This window comes from Tachyglossus aculeatus, chromosome 4 (genome assembly GCF_015852505.1).
Source record: "Tachyglossus aculeatus isolate mTacAcu1 chromosome 4, mTacAcu1.pri, whole genome shotgun sequence".
NCBI classification, from domain to species: Eukaryota; Metazoa; Chordata; class Mammalia; order Monotremata; family Tachyglossidae; genus Tachyglossus; species Tachyglossus aculeatus.
Window position 1 is genome coordinate 54,377,031 of NC_052069.1, and position 16,910 is coordinate 54,393,940.

General features: G+C 42.1%; 1 protein-coding gene across 1 annotated transcript in view; it reads left to right on the top strand.

Moving 5' to 3' along the window:
• Positions 1 to 16,910, top strand: part of PALMD (palmdelphin) — a 56,399-nt gene that overhangs the window by 17,569 nt on the left and 21,920 nt on the right. Inside the window, exon 3 of the mRNA XM_038745969.1 lies at positions 5,510 to 5,634. Coding sequence (XP_038601897.1) covers positions 5,510 to 5,634 — 125 coding nt within the window. The remainder of the gene's footprint in view (positions 1 to 5,509; positions 5,635 to 16,910) is intronic.

Here is a 16,910-nt window from a genome sequence, read left to right on the forward strand (position 1 = left end):
CAGGTTGTCCCATGAGGGGCTCACAGTCTTAATCCCCATTTTACAGATTAGGTAATTGAGGCACAGAGAAGTGAAGTGAGTGGCACAAAGTCACACAGCTGACAGGAGACAGGTCTGGGATTAGAACCCATAACCTCTGACTCCCAAGCCTATGTTCTTTCCACTAAGATGCACTGCTTCTCCACTGGCTCACTAGCCAAGAGACCACAAGCCGCTGAATCCCCCCTCAAATCCTATGTTCCCCAAATATAACATTAGCAAAAAAATACAGGCAGGGCATATTAAGGTATATTTAATTTATTAATAAGATTGGCATTAGGTAAAAAAATCAGGCACATGGATATCATCACAGAATGAGTCATGAATAGCATTAGGCAGGAAAACTGGTCACTGTCATATTATATGAATCCTGTGCCTCTATAACCATGTTTGCAATTTCATATTAATGGAGGTACAAACATATATAAAATTCTGACTCCTATCTCCTGAAACCTTAATTCATGGTATAAATTAACTTACTGTCTGGAGTCTGCTAGTACTGCTATCTTAGTGAATTACACAGCTACTTCAGTAATGCTGAAGAGTCAGCTGTGTGACTTTGGACAAAGTCACGTAACCCCTCTGTGCCTCAGTTGCCTCATCTGTAAAATGGGGATGAAGACTGTGAGCCCCACGTGGGACAACCTGATTATCTTGTATCTCCCCCAGTGCTTAAAACAGTGCTTGGCACATAGTAAGCTCTTAAATACCATCATTATTATTATTCTTTTGAAGACAGTCAAAAGAGCCTCTTGCACTTGTCTACATTATCTGGATCTTATTTTGTTGACCTGGTTTCAGATTTACAATTATACAAGATGAAAATGTCTTGAAATAGGTAACATATTGTGTCTGTCCAGCTTCTCTGTTCAAAATTAATCCTTTTAGTTTGGTGAACTGTGATTTGAAAAGAAAAACTATTTTGATTATTGCACCATCCACATGTGTATACAGTGCACAAATGGATCCCTTCTTCTCAAAGAAATACCTCTTCTGTGGAACAGGATATTGAAGAGAAACAAGTGGGTCCCAAAAAGGGTATTAAGAATCTCTAAAAGTAGAATGAGTCTCAGCAATTGAGCCAGTTTTGAGGTAGTCAAAATGTGTCCCCAAAATGGTGCCTAATATTCTCCCTCGCCACTAAATGACTCGGTACTACAGAGCCAGCCCAGGCTGGGGGCAATACAGACAATTGTCTGAAACAGCCTCAATTCAGTTTGATGGAGATCAGCTGCAGGAGAGTTTAGTTATGGCCCAGACTCCAGACGTCAATTATGACTTTCACAGTAGGGTCTACGGAGAAAGCATGCTGGCCAATAACTAGGCAGTTATAATAATAATAGTATTTTTAAGTGCTATGTTCCAAGCACTATTTTAAGTGCTGGGGTATATACAAGGTAATCAGGCTGTCCCATATGGGGCTCAGTCTTAATCTCCATTCTACAGATGAAGTAACTGAGGCATAGAGAACTTAAGTGAGTTGCCCAAAGTCACACAGCTGATAAGTGGCAGAGTCAGGATTAGAACCCACAACCTCTGACTCCCAAGCATGTGCTCTTTCCACTAAACCATGCTGCTTCTCACACTGCTTATGATTAGAGACTAAGATAACCTTTAATCAGCAATCTTTTACCTCTTCACCAAGCAAGTGCAATACAATCTACTCAAGTTTAGAAGCAGCATGGCTCAGTGGAAAGAGCACAGGCTTGGGAGTCAGAGGTCATGGGTTCTAATCCCTGCATCACCACATGTCTGCTGTGTGACCTTGGCAAGTCACTTAACTTCTCTGAGCCTCAGTTACCTCATCTGTAAAATGGTGATTAAGACTGTGAGCCCCCTGTGGGACAACCTGATCACCTTGTAACCACCCCAGTGCTTAGAACAGTGCTTTGCACATAGTAAACACTTAACAAATGCCATCATCATTATTACTAAGTACCAGGCCCTTGGTAGGGGTCAATTACCTTTGGTTAGTGCAGTTCAAGATGTACCTGAGCCCATGGAAACCTGTCCCTAGAATTCCCAAGATCCTTTTTTCTCTCCTGTAGTCCACACTCAGATCACAGCTCACCCAAAAAGGAGTTTCTGGAGCTTGTCCTTTGCACCTGCCCCTCTGGTACAGCACTTACTTGTGTCTCCAGGGAAGAAAGTAACTAGGCTGGCCTTGTCTTTAAGCCTATTGTGTTAAAGACCTATCAAAGGTCTGGGAATTTCAAAGACTGAGTCCTACTTAGACCAAAGGGCCACATTCCATGGTCATCTTCAGGCATGACCCTCCTGAACCAAGTTTCATCCAGTGACCAGTAAGTCCACATATCCTATTGTTGACATCCATTGTGAAAGAGGAAAAAAACTTATCCTGATCTGTCCATTTTAAACCTTACATGAGAAAACAAAAGGAATAATTAAATGGAATAATTACCATTCTCTCATCCCTCTGATTTCAACACTACTTTAAGGGTCCTTTCAAAGGAAGTCAGGGGCAGTGAGGATAAGAAATTTGGCAGCACAGGAAAGAGGCAGCAGTGGGGGAATACTATCAATAATTGTGGTATTTGTTAAGCACTTACTATGGGCCACTGTACAAGGTCCTGGTGTGGGTACAAGAACAGTGCTCAGAACATAGCAAGCACTTAGCAAATGTCATCATTAGTATTATTATTATTATTATGCAAGCAAACTGGGTTGGAATCAGTTCCTATCCCACATGGAGCTCACAGTCTCAATCACCATTTTACAGATGCTGTAACTGAGGCACAGAGAAGTGAAGTGACTTCGCCAAGGTCACAGAGCAGACAAGCGGTGGAGTCAGAATTAGAATCCATGACCTTCTGATTCCCAGACCCATGCTCTATCTGCTATGACATGGTAGCTGAAGGCTGCTGATCTAAACAAACTTGGGCAAGGAGAGGCAGAATGGCAGATGATAGCCTTGACCATGGTCACCCAACTCCGCCATACCCCACTACATTCCCACTTGAGGCTTCACAAAGCTGATTCTCTCTGGCTCTTCAGGGAACAAGATAGGAGTGGCCTAGTAGATAGAGCATGGGTCTGGAAATCAGAAGGACCTGGGTTCTAGTTTTGTCTCTACCACTAGTCTGCTGCTGTGTGATTTGGGGGTCAATCACTTAACTTCCCTGTGTCTCCATTACCTCACCTGTAAAATGGGGATTAAGATTTTGAGCCCCACGTGGGGATATGGACTGTGTCCAACCTGATCACCTTGTATCCACCCCAATGCCTAGTACAGTGCCTGGCATATAGTAAGCACTGAACAAGTACCATTAAAAAAAGGTTAATCAGACTTTCTCAGATGAATAGGAATTTCTATGAATATAGCAGGCTACCAGGAAGATCCATTCTTCCCCAAACTGTGAAGGAATGTGGGCTGAACTTCAGAGGAAAATGGAGATGGACAATCCTACCTTCGCTTACTATTGCTGGTCCATGCTGAGCCCCTAGAAGCAACACCACCACAATTGCTAGGATTTCTGGGAGGCTAACCAGGCATGTCTACAGTTATCATGGCTAGGAAGAAGAAAGCAGGAAACTAACTCCACCTCCCTGAGATTTAGCCTACAATTCCACTCCTGTAGTGGCTGATGGCTGTGGGTGGGTAGTAAATGGCTGCAGGTGGATAGAAGGAGGAGGGACCAGAGACTGCTCTTATCTGCCCTCTTTCTTTCAGAGTTTTTTCTGCCAACTCTTAGGGAAGCAATTTATGGGCCTGGGATTCAGAAGGACCTGGGTTCTAATCCCTATTCTGCCACCTGTCTGCTGAGCAAGTCACTTTGCTTCTCTGTGCCTCAGTTACCTCATGGAAAATGGGGATTAAGACAGTGAGCCCAGTGTGAGAGAGGGACTGTGTCCAACCCAATCACCTTGTTACAACTCCAGTCCTTAGTACAGTGCCTGGCACATAGTAAATGTTTAACAAATGCCACAATTATTATTACTAATATTATTATATTTCTGCTTCTCTCCAAGGTAGCTGGCTGTCAGGCAGGAAAATCTTACAGTGGGGCTTGGAGGAGTCAGTTGTTGCCTGGGAGCATCAATCAATCAGTGGTATTGATTGAGTAATAATAATAATAATAATGGCATTAGTTAAGCACTTACTATGTGCAAAGCACTGTTCTAAGCACTGGTGGGGGGAATACGAGCTGATCAAGTTGCCCCACGTGGGGTTTACAGTCTTAATCCCCATTTTACAGATGAGGTAACAAGCTCAGAGAAGTTAAGTGAGTTGCCCAAGGTCACACAGCAGACATGTGGCAGAGCAGGGATTCAAACCCATGACCTCTGACTCCAAAGCCCGTGCTCTTTCAGTTGAGCCACGCTGCTTCTCTACTTAACAGTGGGCAGAATCCCTGTACTTCAGGATCTTACAGTCATCTGTAAAACAGGGATGAAGACTGTGAGTCCCATGTGGGACAACCTGATTACCTTGTAGCTACCCCAGCACTCGGAACAGTGCTTATCACATAGTAAGCACTTAAATACCATCGTCATTATTGTTATTATTACTGGGGGAGATGGATAACAAAATACATAACAGGGAGAGCAACAGAATGAAAGGATATGAGCTTAAGTGTTGCGAATATCAAAGTGCTAGCAGATATAAATCCTAGTGCATAAGAGTCACAGAAGGGAGAATTGGGTGGGGAGATGAGTGGTGTAAATGAAGCCTATCAAAGTAATTGGCAAATAGCAATACTGGTAGGATAGCTAGATAGTCCAGTAACATGGGAATTACACTTGAGTGTGTGCTCCTTAAGTACTTTGATACTCACCCATCCCCAGTTCCACAACACTTATTTTCATGTCCATTTACTCTGTCCCACTGTTCTTTATCATTTACTTTAATCTTTGTCTCCCTCACTAAATTGTAATTTCTTTGAGGGGAGGGATCATGTTTACCTACTGTACTCTCTCAAGAGCTTAGTACAATGCTCTGCACACAGTAAGTGCTCAATATATACCATTGATTATGGATTGATTGGAAAGCGCTCAAGCTTTTGAAAACAGGATTGGACAAACTAGAAAGACTTTCATGTCAAGCGCTTAATACAGTGCTCTGCACACAGTAAGCACTCCATAATATGATTGAATGAATGCCAGGACCAGTTTGGGCAGCTGAGGTTGTTCAGACTTTCCAAGACTCTTACACCTACCACATTTGGATGGAAATCCAGATAAGTTTTCTGATTTTTTCAGCTTTCATTTGAGGATCAGGAATGCTGTTTTCTCATACCAGAACCTGTGTGATACCTCAGACAACCCTAGTTCACTTTAAGAACTAGGGCTCACCCATGTTTTGTTCAGATCTTCATTCATTTGGGGCATAAAAATAACTCTTCTCATTTTCTTCTTATTTACATGCAAATTTTTGCCATTTACAATCATTTGAGAAGGAGCTCGATAAGGGAAACCATCTTATAGAAATTTTTTCTCTTTCCTGGCATAGAAAAAGGCTCTCCGGGAAAGGTGGCTTCTGGATGGAGTGGGAAATGGAAGGGAACAAGAGGAAATGCAAAAGCAGAATCAAAAAGACCAAAAACAAACTGAAGAACTGGAGCAAAGAATTTTCAGGTATGGAACCTACTTGTTCCTCTAGTGGGGCTATTACCTCGATTGTACTAACCTACACAATGGCAGGGAGAGGTGACATTGAGGCTTCCAAGAGAGAAGCCATCATTGTGCCCAGCAACTTAAAACCAGAAGTCATCAGCTGTTGATAAAACTGGTTAACTGTACAAGAAAGGTGATGGCAGTTTCACACTTACCAGCAAGGAAGAAATAAAAAACCACACAAAGAGCTAAAAGAGGTAAAGACTGGTGAATGCTTAAGTAACTTCACTGCTAACTTCAGCCACTTGGCTGAGTTTACCTTCGGCTACTGTTTTCAAACGCAGCTGTGAATTCTAGCAATTTACCTTGTGGATTTCATTGCTGTGTATTATCAAGGAGGAAATTGAGAATTAATGTTTCTTAAAGGTGCTTCTTAAGCAGATGAGCACTTCTGAACTTCCAAGAACTAAAGAATGCTGATTAGCCACACTTTCAGTCCTTTGCTTTCAAAATTCAATCACTCTGACCCTGGTTAGGGAATGTGCTTTTAATCCTTTCTAATCAGCATCCTCAATTAGATGGCAGCTCTCAGCTTTCATAAAAAGCTGCTTGATAAAGTCGACCAGACTGCAGCATTCAGAAAGGTAAAACTAGGGGAAAAATACGTGGGTGAAAATTATGCATGGTTCCTGGACTCCAACAGGCTCACAGTCTAAAAATAAGTGGTGGTGAGGCAACGGACACATAAGGAAATCTTACAACTCTGGATATCATTATTATTTCATATTCTTCAGCAGGGGACAAGGGCTTGCCCTCTAATATTGGACCTTCTCATATATTTCTTTTTCCTGACAAAGACCAATTATCTTGCGTTTCCTCAGTTGACTTATTAATTCATTCAGTCTTATTTATTGAGCACTTATGTACAGAGCACTGTACTAAGCACTTGGGAGAGTACAATATAATAATATTCAGACATATTCCCTGCCCACAGTGAGCTTACAGTCTAGAGAGGGAGTTTACAATCTAGACTGGGAGCGTACAGTCATAAAGTAAAGAACTAGAAGTGTATCACATTAAAGTGTGCAATGCACATTGTATAAACACAATGTAGCTGTCTGAAATCAAATGGTAGATCATTTTTAAATGCAAGCAGTTCTATGGTGTTAGTTACATAAATATAATTTTTACCAAACTCTGCACAGCTCACTGTACACCACTTTACCAATAAATACAATTGAATGAATTAATAAGTCAATTGAGGAAACTCAAGATAATGGATGTCAACTGAAAATGTAGAGCACAAGGAACAGCTTTTTGGTGTACCTTGACGTGGCCAAGACAGGGGATCCCTCTCTGGCCTTTCAGTCACACATTCACTCATAAGTGAACATCACCATTAGCTGTGTCTTCTTTGAATCCAAAGGACAACAAAATATAACTGACAATACAGAAGCAACTAGTTCTTCCCCCACATGTTAACTATGCAATGAATGCTCATTAAATTTTTCATATGTTTCATCATATTCAAAAACTACCTTTAAATCCCCAAGCAGTCAGCCCCCTTCTCTGTAACAGAATATCTTGCTGAAGAATCCTTGCCTGATAACCCTTTTCTCATGTTGTTACTCAGAACCTGTGTTGTTTAGGTCCAACTAAATTTATTCCCTGAAAACCTTTTCAGAAGCAGAGTAGTTCTCTGGCTTCCTCTCAAAGCCTCACTTGATGATTGTTTCCACATACCCAACACCTGTAGTTTCCTCTCTATTCAGCAATTTTGGAAACTGCTTCAGATAGCCAAATTGCACGTACAGGTTGGGGCAGTGTTCTGACTAATCCCGTTCCCTTTCATTAAAGTTTACGGATTGCATTAATTCTTGCCTCAACACAGTCAGGTCCAAAGTTTTGAATGAGCTCTTCCTTCAAAGCAGTTATGTGCATCAGAGGGAAATAAAATAATAGCTAATAATAACTAAAATAAAGAACTGCTTCTGTGGACTAAAATCTGTTTTCCTCTGTAACCTCTACACTTATCGCAAAGCAAAAAACCCTCCATCATCTGGATCATTTCTCCATTACCCTCTCCTCATTTTACTGTAATCAGTGCAGGGTTCTTTTGCTTTTCTCTTAATTGTGCTTATCTTCTGCACTTCCTTGCTCTTCACCTCACCCTAATCTTAATAGCATAATACTACTTAGCTCCCACCATCTATTAAGCATTGGGAAAGACTACATGGGTGAGAAGTAATCCTGGTTCCTGGCCCCCAGTGAGTTCACAGTCTAAAAATAAGAGATGGGGAGGATTGGTAACAGGCACCTAAGGAAATCTTGTGATTCAAGATATCATTATTATTTCATATTTCTTTAGCAAAGGCAACAAGAGCTTGGACCTTCTCTTCTAAAGCTCTTTTTTTTTCCAACAAAGACCAATTATCTTGAGTTCCTTAGTTAAATGCCTTGTCAAATGACCCCAAATGCTAAAGAATAGGACTCTGCACACAATTGGCTTTCAATAATGTTTTGGTGGTGATAAATTAGTGAAATGCCTAGTAAGCATCACCATTAGAGATATGCCTCTGGGGGAACAGCTTGAATAAGAAAAATCAATCTATTGTACTTCCTGAGTACTTACTCATTGCAGACCACTGTACTAAGTAATTGGAATAGATCAATAGAATAAGTAAATTGATCCCTGCTCTCAAGGAGTTTACAGTCTAGCAGGGAAGACAGATCTAAAAATAAATTACAGATAATCAACCAATGGCATTTATTGAGTCCTTACTGTGTGCAGAGCATTTTACTAAGTTCTTGGGAGAGTACAACAAAACAGAGTTCGTAGACATGATCCCTGCTCACAAGGAGATTTCAGTCTAGAGGGGGAAACAGACATTAAAATAAATTACAGATGGAGGAGTATGGAGGAGTTCAGATAGCTAAGGAAAGATGTGCACAGAAATGCTGTGGGGTTGGGGTGACTACCTGAGTGTTTATGGAATAGGACTAAGTGCATCCCCCTCTCAGGATCGCACGTGGAGAGTTTCTGGTACTCTACCAGTCTCAGGTACGGGAGGGAGTGTCAAGCAGAGGCAAATCCATTGCATTCCTAACGTGGGCAGTGACTAGTGAGTGGAAGGCAATCTGCTACAAGTCAAAACTCATCTGTGCTGGGCAGCAGCGGCATGGGAGACAGTCAAGGGAGGAGACTCAAGTTTACTACGTGGAAGAAGGCAATGGTAAATAAACCACTTCCGTATTTTTACCAAGAAAACTCTATTTATACACCACCAGAACAACTGCAGGTGGAGAGTGGGTCATTCTGGGAGAGATGTGTCCATGGAGTCACTATGGGCTGGAAACAACTCGACAGCGTAAGACAAGACAAGACTAAGTGCATAGGTAAAACAGTAGAGTGGAAGGATGAGTCAAGGTTTCCAAAAATGTGCACCCAATATAAGGTATAAAACGTTCTTCTGGATCTAATATTGTAGGACATTTCTTGTTTTATCAGCCAGGCCCAATAAGCATTTTCCTTGTCAAATCAGCCAGGCCTGATAATTAACTATTTTCTTCTCAGACACCATTTCTAAGGCCACTAAATCAAAGTAATATTTTTGAATTCTATGAGTCCTCTAAATATTCATCTGTGAATACACAGTCTTTCGATACTTTTAAGGGAGGACAATTTCTTGTTTGCTTCAAAGAGTAATAGCGCTGAGCATATGAAGCATTCGCTGTTTAAAATAAAAGGAACAGGAAAACATCTCTCCACCCTAAAATGTAAACAAATTGGAATTTACGTAAAGTGCTTCTATTTGTGTCCCCCAGCCAGATGCCAGGAGGAGATAGGTTGGGTAAGTGCCACAAGTGTCCATTCAGGTTCTGAGCCTGCCACAGGAATTTTGGTGTCTGCACATTACCTTCACTGACAAAGAGCAAAACAACCTTTGCCCTATTCCTTCCTGCCTAAGGTGGCCTCGGAGAATCCTCAGTTACTGTCTCTCATCCACAGAGCTGGATTACTGCAGGAGATCATGAGGGCAAGGGGCCACCACTTCCCAGAGAGGCAATTATATAACTTGTGCTGGCCTAGTGGATAGAGCACAGCTCTGGGAGACAGAAGGTCATGGGTTCTAATCTCAGCTCCACTACTTGTCTTCTGTGTGACCTTGGGCTAGTCACTTCACTTCTCTGGTCCTCAGTTATCTGGAAAATGGGGATTGAGACTGTGAGCCCCATGTGGGACAGGAACTGACTGTGTCCAATCTGATTAACTTGTATCTACCCCAGTGCTCAGAACACTGCTTGGCACATATAAAATGCTTAACAAGTACATAATTATTATTAATTATTGTTACTAACGTGGGAGCCACTTGGGACATTATAAAGATGGCACCCAAAATAGACCATCTCAAGATGACCATTACATGCAAAGCAGGGCGGGGAGAGTCAGCTGGCAACATCTGCAGGTTTCCCCTTCCATCCCACAACTGTGCACGTGCAGTGGCTGTTTCATTCATTCATTCATTCAATCGTATTTATTGAGCGCTTACTGTGTGCAGAGCACTGTACTAAGCGCTTGGGAAGTACAAGTTGGCCACATATAGAGATGGTCCCTACCCAACAGCGGGCTCACAGTCTATAAGGGGGACACAGACAACAAAACAAAACATATTAATGAAATAAAATAAATAGAATAGTAATAGTACATAGCTAAGACTTGCATTAAGGTTTCCTCTAGACTGCAAGCTCCTTTCATTCATTCAGTTGTATTTACTGAGCGCTTACTGTGTGCAGAGCACTGTACTAAAGACTCCGGGCCTGGAACTCGGAGGATCTGGGTTCCAATCCCGGCTCCACCACTTGTCCGCTGTGTGACCTTAGGCCAGTGACTTTTCATTCATTCAATCGTATTTATTGAGCGCTTAGTGTGTGCAGAGCACTGTACTAAGTGCTTGGGAAGGACAAGTTCATTCATTCAATCGTATTTATTGAGCGCTTACTGTGTGCAGAGCACTGTACTGAGCACTTGAGAAGTACAAGTTGGCAACAGTTTCATATGTCACCACCTTGAAAGCAGGTGGCTGATGGAAGAGAGAGGATGGGGAAGAGTAGGAAAGGGGACATAATAATAATAATAATAATAATAATGGCATTTATTAAGCACTTGCTATGTGCAAAGCTCTGTGACATCAAAGTCTGTGTGGAAACGTGTCTTTGGAGCTCAGTGATGGCTGATGGACAGGGAGGAAAGGGAGAGCTGGAGTGGTGCAGAGCTATGTGGTGATATTACATCATGCTATTTATGACATCATCCGCACCCTGCTTGGTGCTCCAGCTCCGGTCCCAACCTTCTGTTGATATGGCTCTGCTCACCAGACAGTTTGAGCACTGAAATTCTGCCTATGTCTCCTGCCACAAATGTGTGCTATCCCCAGATTGGCAGTATTGCCCAGTTACCTTTCCGTTCACTCATCCATTCAATCAAATTTAGTGAGTGCATACTGTGTGCACTTTACTAAGACCTTGAGAGAATACAATAAAATTATCACAATAATAATAATAATAATGGCATTTGTTAAGCACTATGTGCAAAACACTGTCCTAAGCCCTGGGGAGGATACCAGGTGATCAGGTTGTCCCACAGGGGGCTCACAGTCTTCATCCCCATTTTACAGATGAGAGAACTGAGGCACAGAGAAGTGAAGTGACTTGCTCAAAGTCACACAGCTGACAATTGGCGGAGTCCGGGATTTGAACCCATTATCTCTGACTACTAAGCCCGTGCTCTTTCCATTGAACCATGCTGCTTCTCAGTATAAAAACAAACAGTTATGTTCCTGCCCACAACAAGCTCACAGTCTAGAGGGAGAGACAGACATTAATATATTAATATAAATAAATAGATAAATAAATAAAAGATTCTTTCCCTATGACCTTTCCCAAACCGCCTTGTATTACATGCTGCTCCAAACACTTTCCCCTTTCTGAATCACATCCAAAGGCCTCCAGCTTTTACTGGACAAGCTGAGTACCTAGTGTAAATGTCACAGACATGAAATGCACCTGATGAACCACCAAGGAGAGTGATGTAAATTCACTGTTCTACTCTTCCTAGAGAATAATCTAGTTCTGATTTAAATGTTCTCCAGCAGAGCTTTTTGGTATTTTTATTTTTTCAAGTTGCTGGTGAACCTTGCTTTTACTATTTCTTCTTTGCCAGGGCTTGGTATTTGCTAAAATTATCAATCTATCAATGGGATTTATGGAGTGATTACTCTGTGCAGAGAACTGTACTAAACACCTAGAAGAGTACAATACCACTTAGATGGTGTTACACATTCCCTGTCCACAAGGAGCTTATTGTCTAGAGGGGGAGCTTACAACCAAAAGGGAGTCTGCTCTCCATATATTAATGGTGTTAGATGTCCCACAGTCATGAGGGAAAGCTTGGAAATCTGCAAAAAGAGGGGCCATGGACAGCAGCAGAAATTGGGGCAGAGACTCCACGGAGGCATTTGCCCTCATAGCTGCCGGAGCTGGATTTTCCAGCCTCACTCATCCCATACTCTGACCTGACCTGAAATTTCCTGTCAGGGCTGGAAAGGCCCAAAATGGTGACTTTCTGAACAATTGTCAATTTGAAGCCTGCCTCTATTAGGGTGGCTATTTGTACCCATTCTATACTGGATAGTCCCACTTTCAGCTGAAAGCCTTACTGTCTCCTGGAGGTTAATAATAACTGTGGTGTTTGTCAAATGCTTACAATGGCCAAGCACAGTACTAAGTGCTGGAGTATGTGAAAGCGAAGGATCCGCTATCTTGAGGCTGAATGGTGATTGAACTCCATTTTAGATTTATTGACTAAATGCTCCCATTCAGTTCAAATTCTTTAAGCCAGTGGAGACCCCTTGACACTGAAGCTAAAGCCCCCCTACCTTATATGGAAATCTAAGGCTGTATTGCATTGGGCAACCATATATATTTTCGCTGTAACTTCTGTCGGGAGGGCTCTTTGATCTAGCAGGGAAAGCTCTGAACCAGTCCTCCAAGCAATTGCCTATACATTGCACAATTTAAATTAGAATAACCTCTTGGGCTACCTGCATAACAAATACAGAATACCGATTCATTTTTTTTCACCAGTAGATATAAGATAATCAAGTTGGACACAATCCCTGTCTCACATGGGTCTGACAGTCTAAGAGGGACTTAGCTTCTGTAAGCTCCCCTCTAGACTGTAAGCTTGTTATGGGCAGGGAACATGTCTATTTGTTCATTCATTCAATCATATTTATTGACTGCTGTGTGCAGAGCACTGTACTAAGCGCTTGGGAAGTACAAATCAGCAACATATAGTGATGGTCCCTACCCAACAATGGGCTCACAGTCTAGAAGGGGGAGAAAGACAATAAAACAAAACAAGTAGACAGATGTCAATACCATCAAAATAAATAGAACTATAGCTATATACACATCATTAACGAAATAGAGTAATAAATACATATAAATAAAATAAGTAGAGTAATAAATATTTACAAACATATACAAGTGCTGTGGGGACGGGAAGGGGGTAGGACAGAGGGAGGGGGGGGTGATGGGGGAAAGAGGAGGAGGAGGGAAAAAGGGGTGGCTCAGTCTGGGAAAGCCTCCTGGGGGAGGTGAGCTCTCAGTAGGGCTTTGAATGGAGGAAGAGAGCTAGTTTGGCAGATGTGTGGAGGGAGGGCATTCCAGGCCAGAGGTAGGATGTGGGCCAGGGGTCGATGGTGGGACAGCTGAGAACGAGGCACAGTGAGGAGGTTAGCGGCAGAGGAGTGGAGTGTGAGGGCTGGTATGGAGAAGGAGAGAATGGAGGTGAGGTAGGAGGGGGCGAGGTGATGGAGAGCTTTGTAGCTGAGAGTGAGAAGTTTTTGCTTTATTCGAAGATTGTTAGACAACCACTGGAGATTTTTGAGGAGGGATGTGACATGCCCAGATTGTTTCTGTACAAAGATAATCCGGGCTGCAGAGTGAAGTCTAGACTGAAGCAGGGACAGACAGGGGGATGGGAGATCAGTAAGGAGGCTGGTGCAGTAACAGTCTACCAACTGTTATAAAGTACTCTCCCAAGTGCTTAGTACAGTGCTCTGCACACAGTAAAAACTCAATAAATACAATTAATTGATTATTGTTACCATTATTATTTCCTAAATAACTGGGTGCTATAGCACTTTAAAAATAAGACCACCTGAAAGGAAAAAAAAATCTAAATAAAATATATGGGAGGCAACAATGGGGTGGCCTACATTTTGTGGGTGGTGGGGGTTGGCAAACTGGTGACATGTATTCTCCAGTGCCATTAGTGGCCATCCTTGTCCACACACTGCCCCACAGTTTCTGCCTCTTTCCACCCCTGCATTCAAAATGAGAAGCTGACACCTATGTATATAGCATTGGGATGGAGTTTTTTTGGTGCAGAGAGAGAGAGAGAGAGAGAGAGAGAAGCGTCAGAGGGAAAAGCTACCTAATTTATTTGAAGGCTGCAGGTCAGACTCTTCCCGGGTGTCTTGCTGGGTAGAGATTCTAGCCTAGTTGTAGAGAATCTGAATTTCTACATGTGTGGAAGCCATAATGGAAAACCCTGAGGAAACAATACATATAAGCCTGTCTCTTTCTATATTCTTCCAGGAATACTCTAAGTCCCCATACAGACAATGAAACATTTAGTGGCCTTGAAGTTGCATTCAGCCCCAAATGTGATCAGAAGCAATTAACTTCTCAGATCGCTCCGAAGGCAGCAGGCAAAATTAAATTTCAAAGACAGGCCAAAAAAGCCATAGAAATGGAAATGTAATGGCTAAATAACATTTATTGCTGTTTATAGCTTTTGTCAATGTTAAGCCCCCACCATGCTCCCTTTATCTCCTGTTCTGGTTAAATATATTTTAATAAAATGCTAGCTGCGAAGGGAAGGAGATGAGAAAATCACATTGTAGGAAAAATGTGAAGTTCCTCCATTTTCCTGTCCTGCTGTCAATATCAAAGATAAACTCAAGAGAAGACTGACTAGCTGCAATCGAGCAACAAGGGATTTTTTTTAATAGGACCCAAATTAGTATTTGCTTCTATTAGATTTACGGCTGCCAGGAGCATATGGGCCTGCTGCAGCTGCTGAGAAAGAGAAGGGCACACTATGATTAAAAATCATTCCATATTTTAACCAGTTAGTCTGGCAGAAACATCATAATTATGGCATTTACTAAGCATTTTCTATGCAGCAAAACACTGGGGTAGATATAAGACAACCAGTTTGGATACAGCCTGTGCCCCATATGGTTCTACTCCTGGCTCTGCCAATTTCTCTACCAAATTCTGGCTGTGTGATCTTGGGAAAGTCATTTAACTTCCCCGTACTTCAGTTCTCCCTCCTACTTGAGACTGTGAGCCCCATGAGGGACAAGGACTGTGTCTGAACTAATTAACTTGCATCTACCCCAGCACTCAGAACAGTGTTTGACACATAGTAAGAGCTTAACAAGTACCATAAAACAAAACAAGCAAAACACAGTGCTCACAGTCTATGAGGTAGGAAGCAGTGTTTTGTCTCTCAAGGTCTCAGTAGGTCAGTCCTGAAGCTGAAACTAGAACTCAAGTTTCCTGAATCCCAACCCCATGCTCCTAACACTAGACCATGTGGCCTCCCTGGCATTGCTTCTGCAATTTTTTTGAACTGCCCAGAAATCTGAATTTTCTTCCCCTTTCAATGATATTTTTGAGTTTGATTATTTTAAAGTCTTCCTAATGTAAAGCCCAAATTGCTAGGACCCTATGAAAATTAAACTGTAATGAAAACCAACCTGGAAAAGTTGAAGACTCTTCCTAACCAATCACAAAGCGTCATTGCAAAGCTAGGCCTCCACTTCAGTTTGATGCTCAAAAAACCAAGAAGGAAGGCATTGAGGATGCTTAAGACCAAGATTAGGACTCCAATCTGGAAAGACAAAAGCTTTAATTGAAGGAGGAATTGATCGGAGCAGCAGCGTGGCTCAGTGGCAAGAGTTCGGGCTGGGGAGTAAGAGATCATGGATTTGAATCCTGACTCAGTCTCTTGTCTGCTGGGTGACATTGGGCAAGTCACTTAACTTCTCTGTGCCTCAGTTCCTTCATCTGTAAAAGGGGGATGAAGACTGTGAGCCCCACGTGGGACAACCTGATTACCCTGTATCCCCCCAGCACTTAGAACAGTGCTTAGCACCTAGTAAGTGCTTAACAAATACCACAATTATTATTATTATTATTGAAGTTTACATCGGATCAATCAATGGTACATATTAAACTTTTAGTAAAGTGCCCTGTGAGAATACAATACAATAGAGTTGGCAGGCAAGATCCCTGCCCTCGAGGAGTTTACAATCTAGTGGGGACAGGGTGAAGAGAGAATTGTTTTTCACCAAATCCCACCCTCCCAGGACAAGGGAGCACCTACTGAACTTTGAAGGTGGTAGGTTCAAAATAAGCTAAGGTAACACTTCATATTGGATGGGTAAATATATTGAGAAGCAACATGCTGTAGTGGATAGAGCATTTGCCTTGGAGTCAGAAGGACCAGGGTTCTAGTACTGGCTCTGCCACATGTCTGCTGGGTGACCTTGGGCAAGTCACTTAACTTACCATTCCCTCATCTATAAAGTGAGAATTAAGACTGTGAGCCTCATGCGGGACACAATAATAATAACAATTTTGGTATTTGTTAAGCACTTACTGTGTGCCAAGTACTGTTCTAAGCTGGGGGATATATAAGGTCATCAGATTGTCCCACGTGGGGCTCACAGTCTTAATCCCCATTTTCCAGATGAGGTAAATGAGGCACAGAGAAGTTAAGTTACTTGCCCAAAGTCACACAGCTGATAAGTGGTGGAGACAGAATTAGAACCCATGACCTCTGACTCCCAAGCCTGCGCTCTTTCCACTGAGCCATGGGACATGGCCTGGTCCAACCTGATTAGCTTGTATCTACCCCAGTTCTTAGTACAGTGGTTGGCACATAGTAATCACTTAACCCAGCGCTTAGAACAGTGTCCAGCGCTTAGAACAGTGCTTTGCACATAGTAAGCGCTTAATAAATGCTATCATTATTATTATTAACAAATGCCATTAAAAAAATGATCACTGTGTTTAGGCCCTTCAAAATTCAGGATAGGCTTCTATTGACTTCACATGAAATAATAGCGCTCTGTTCTTGGTTGTACCAGTGTCCAACAATTCGCCATGGTCCAAACAGTAAAAATAAGAAAAAAATTAACATAAAATAGAAATAGAAT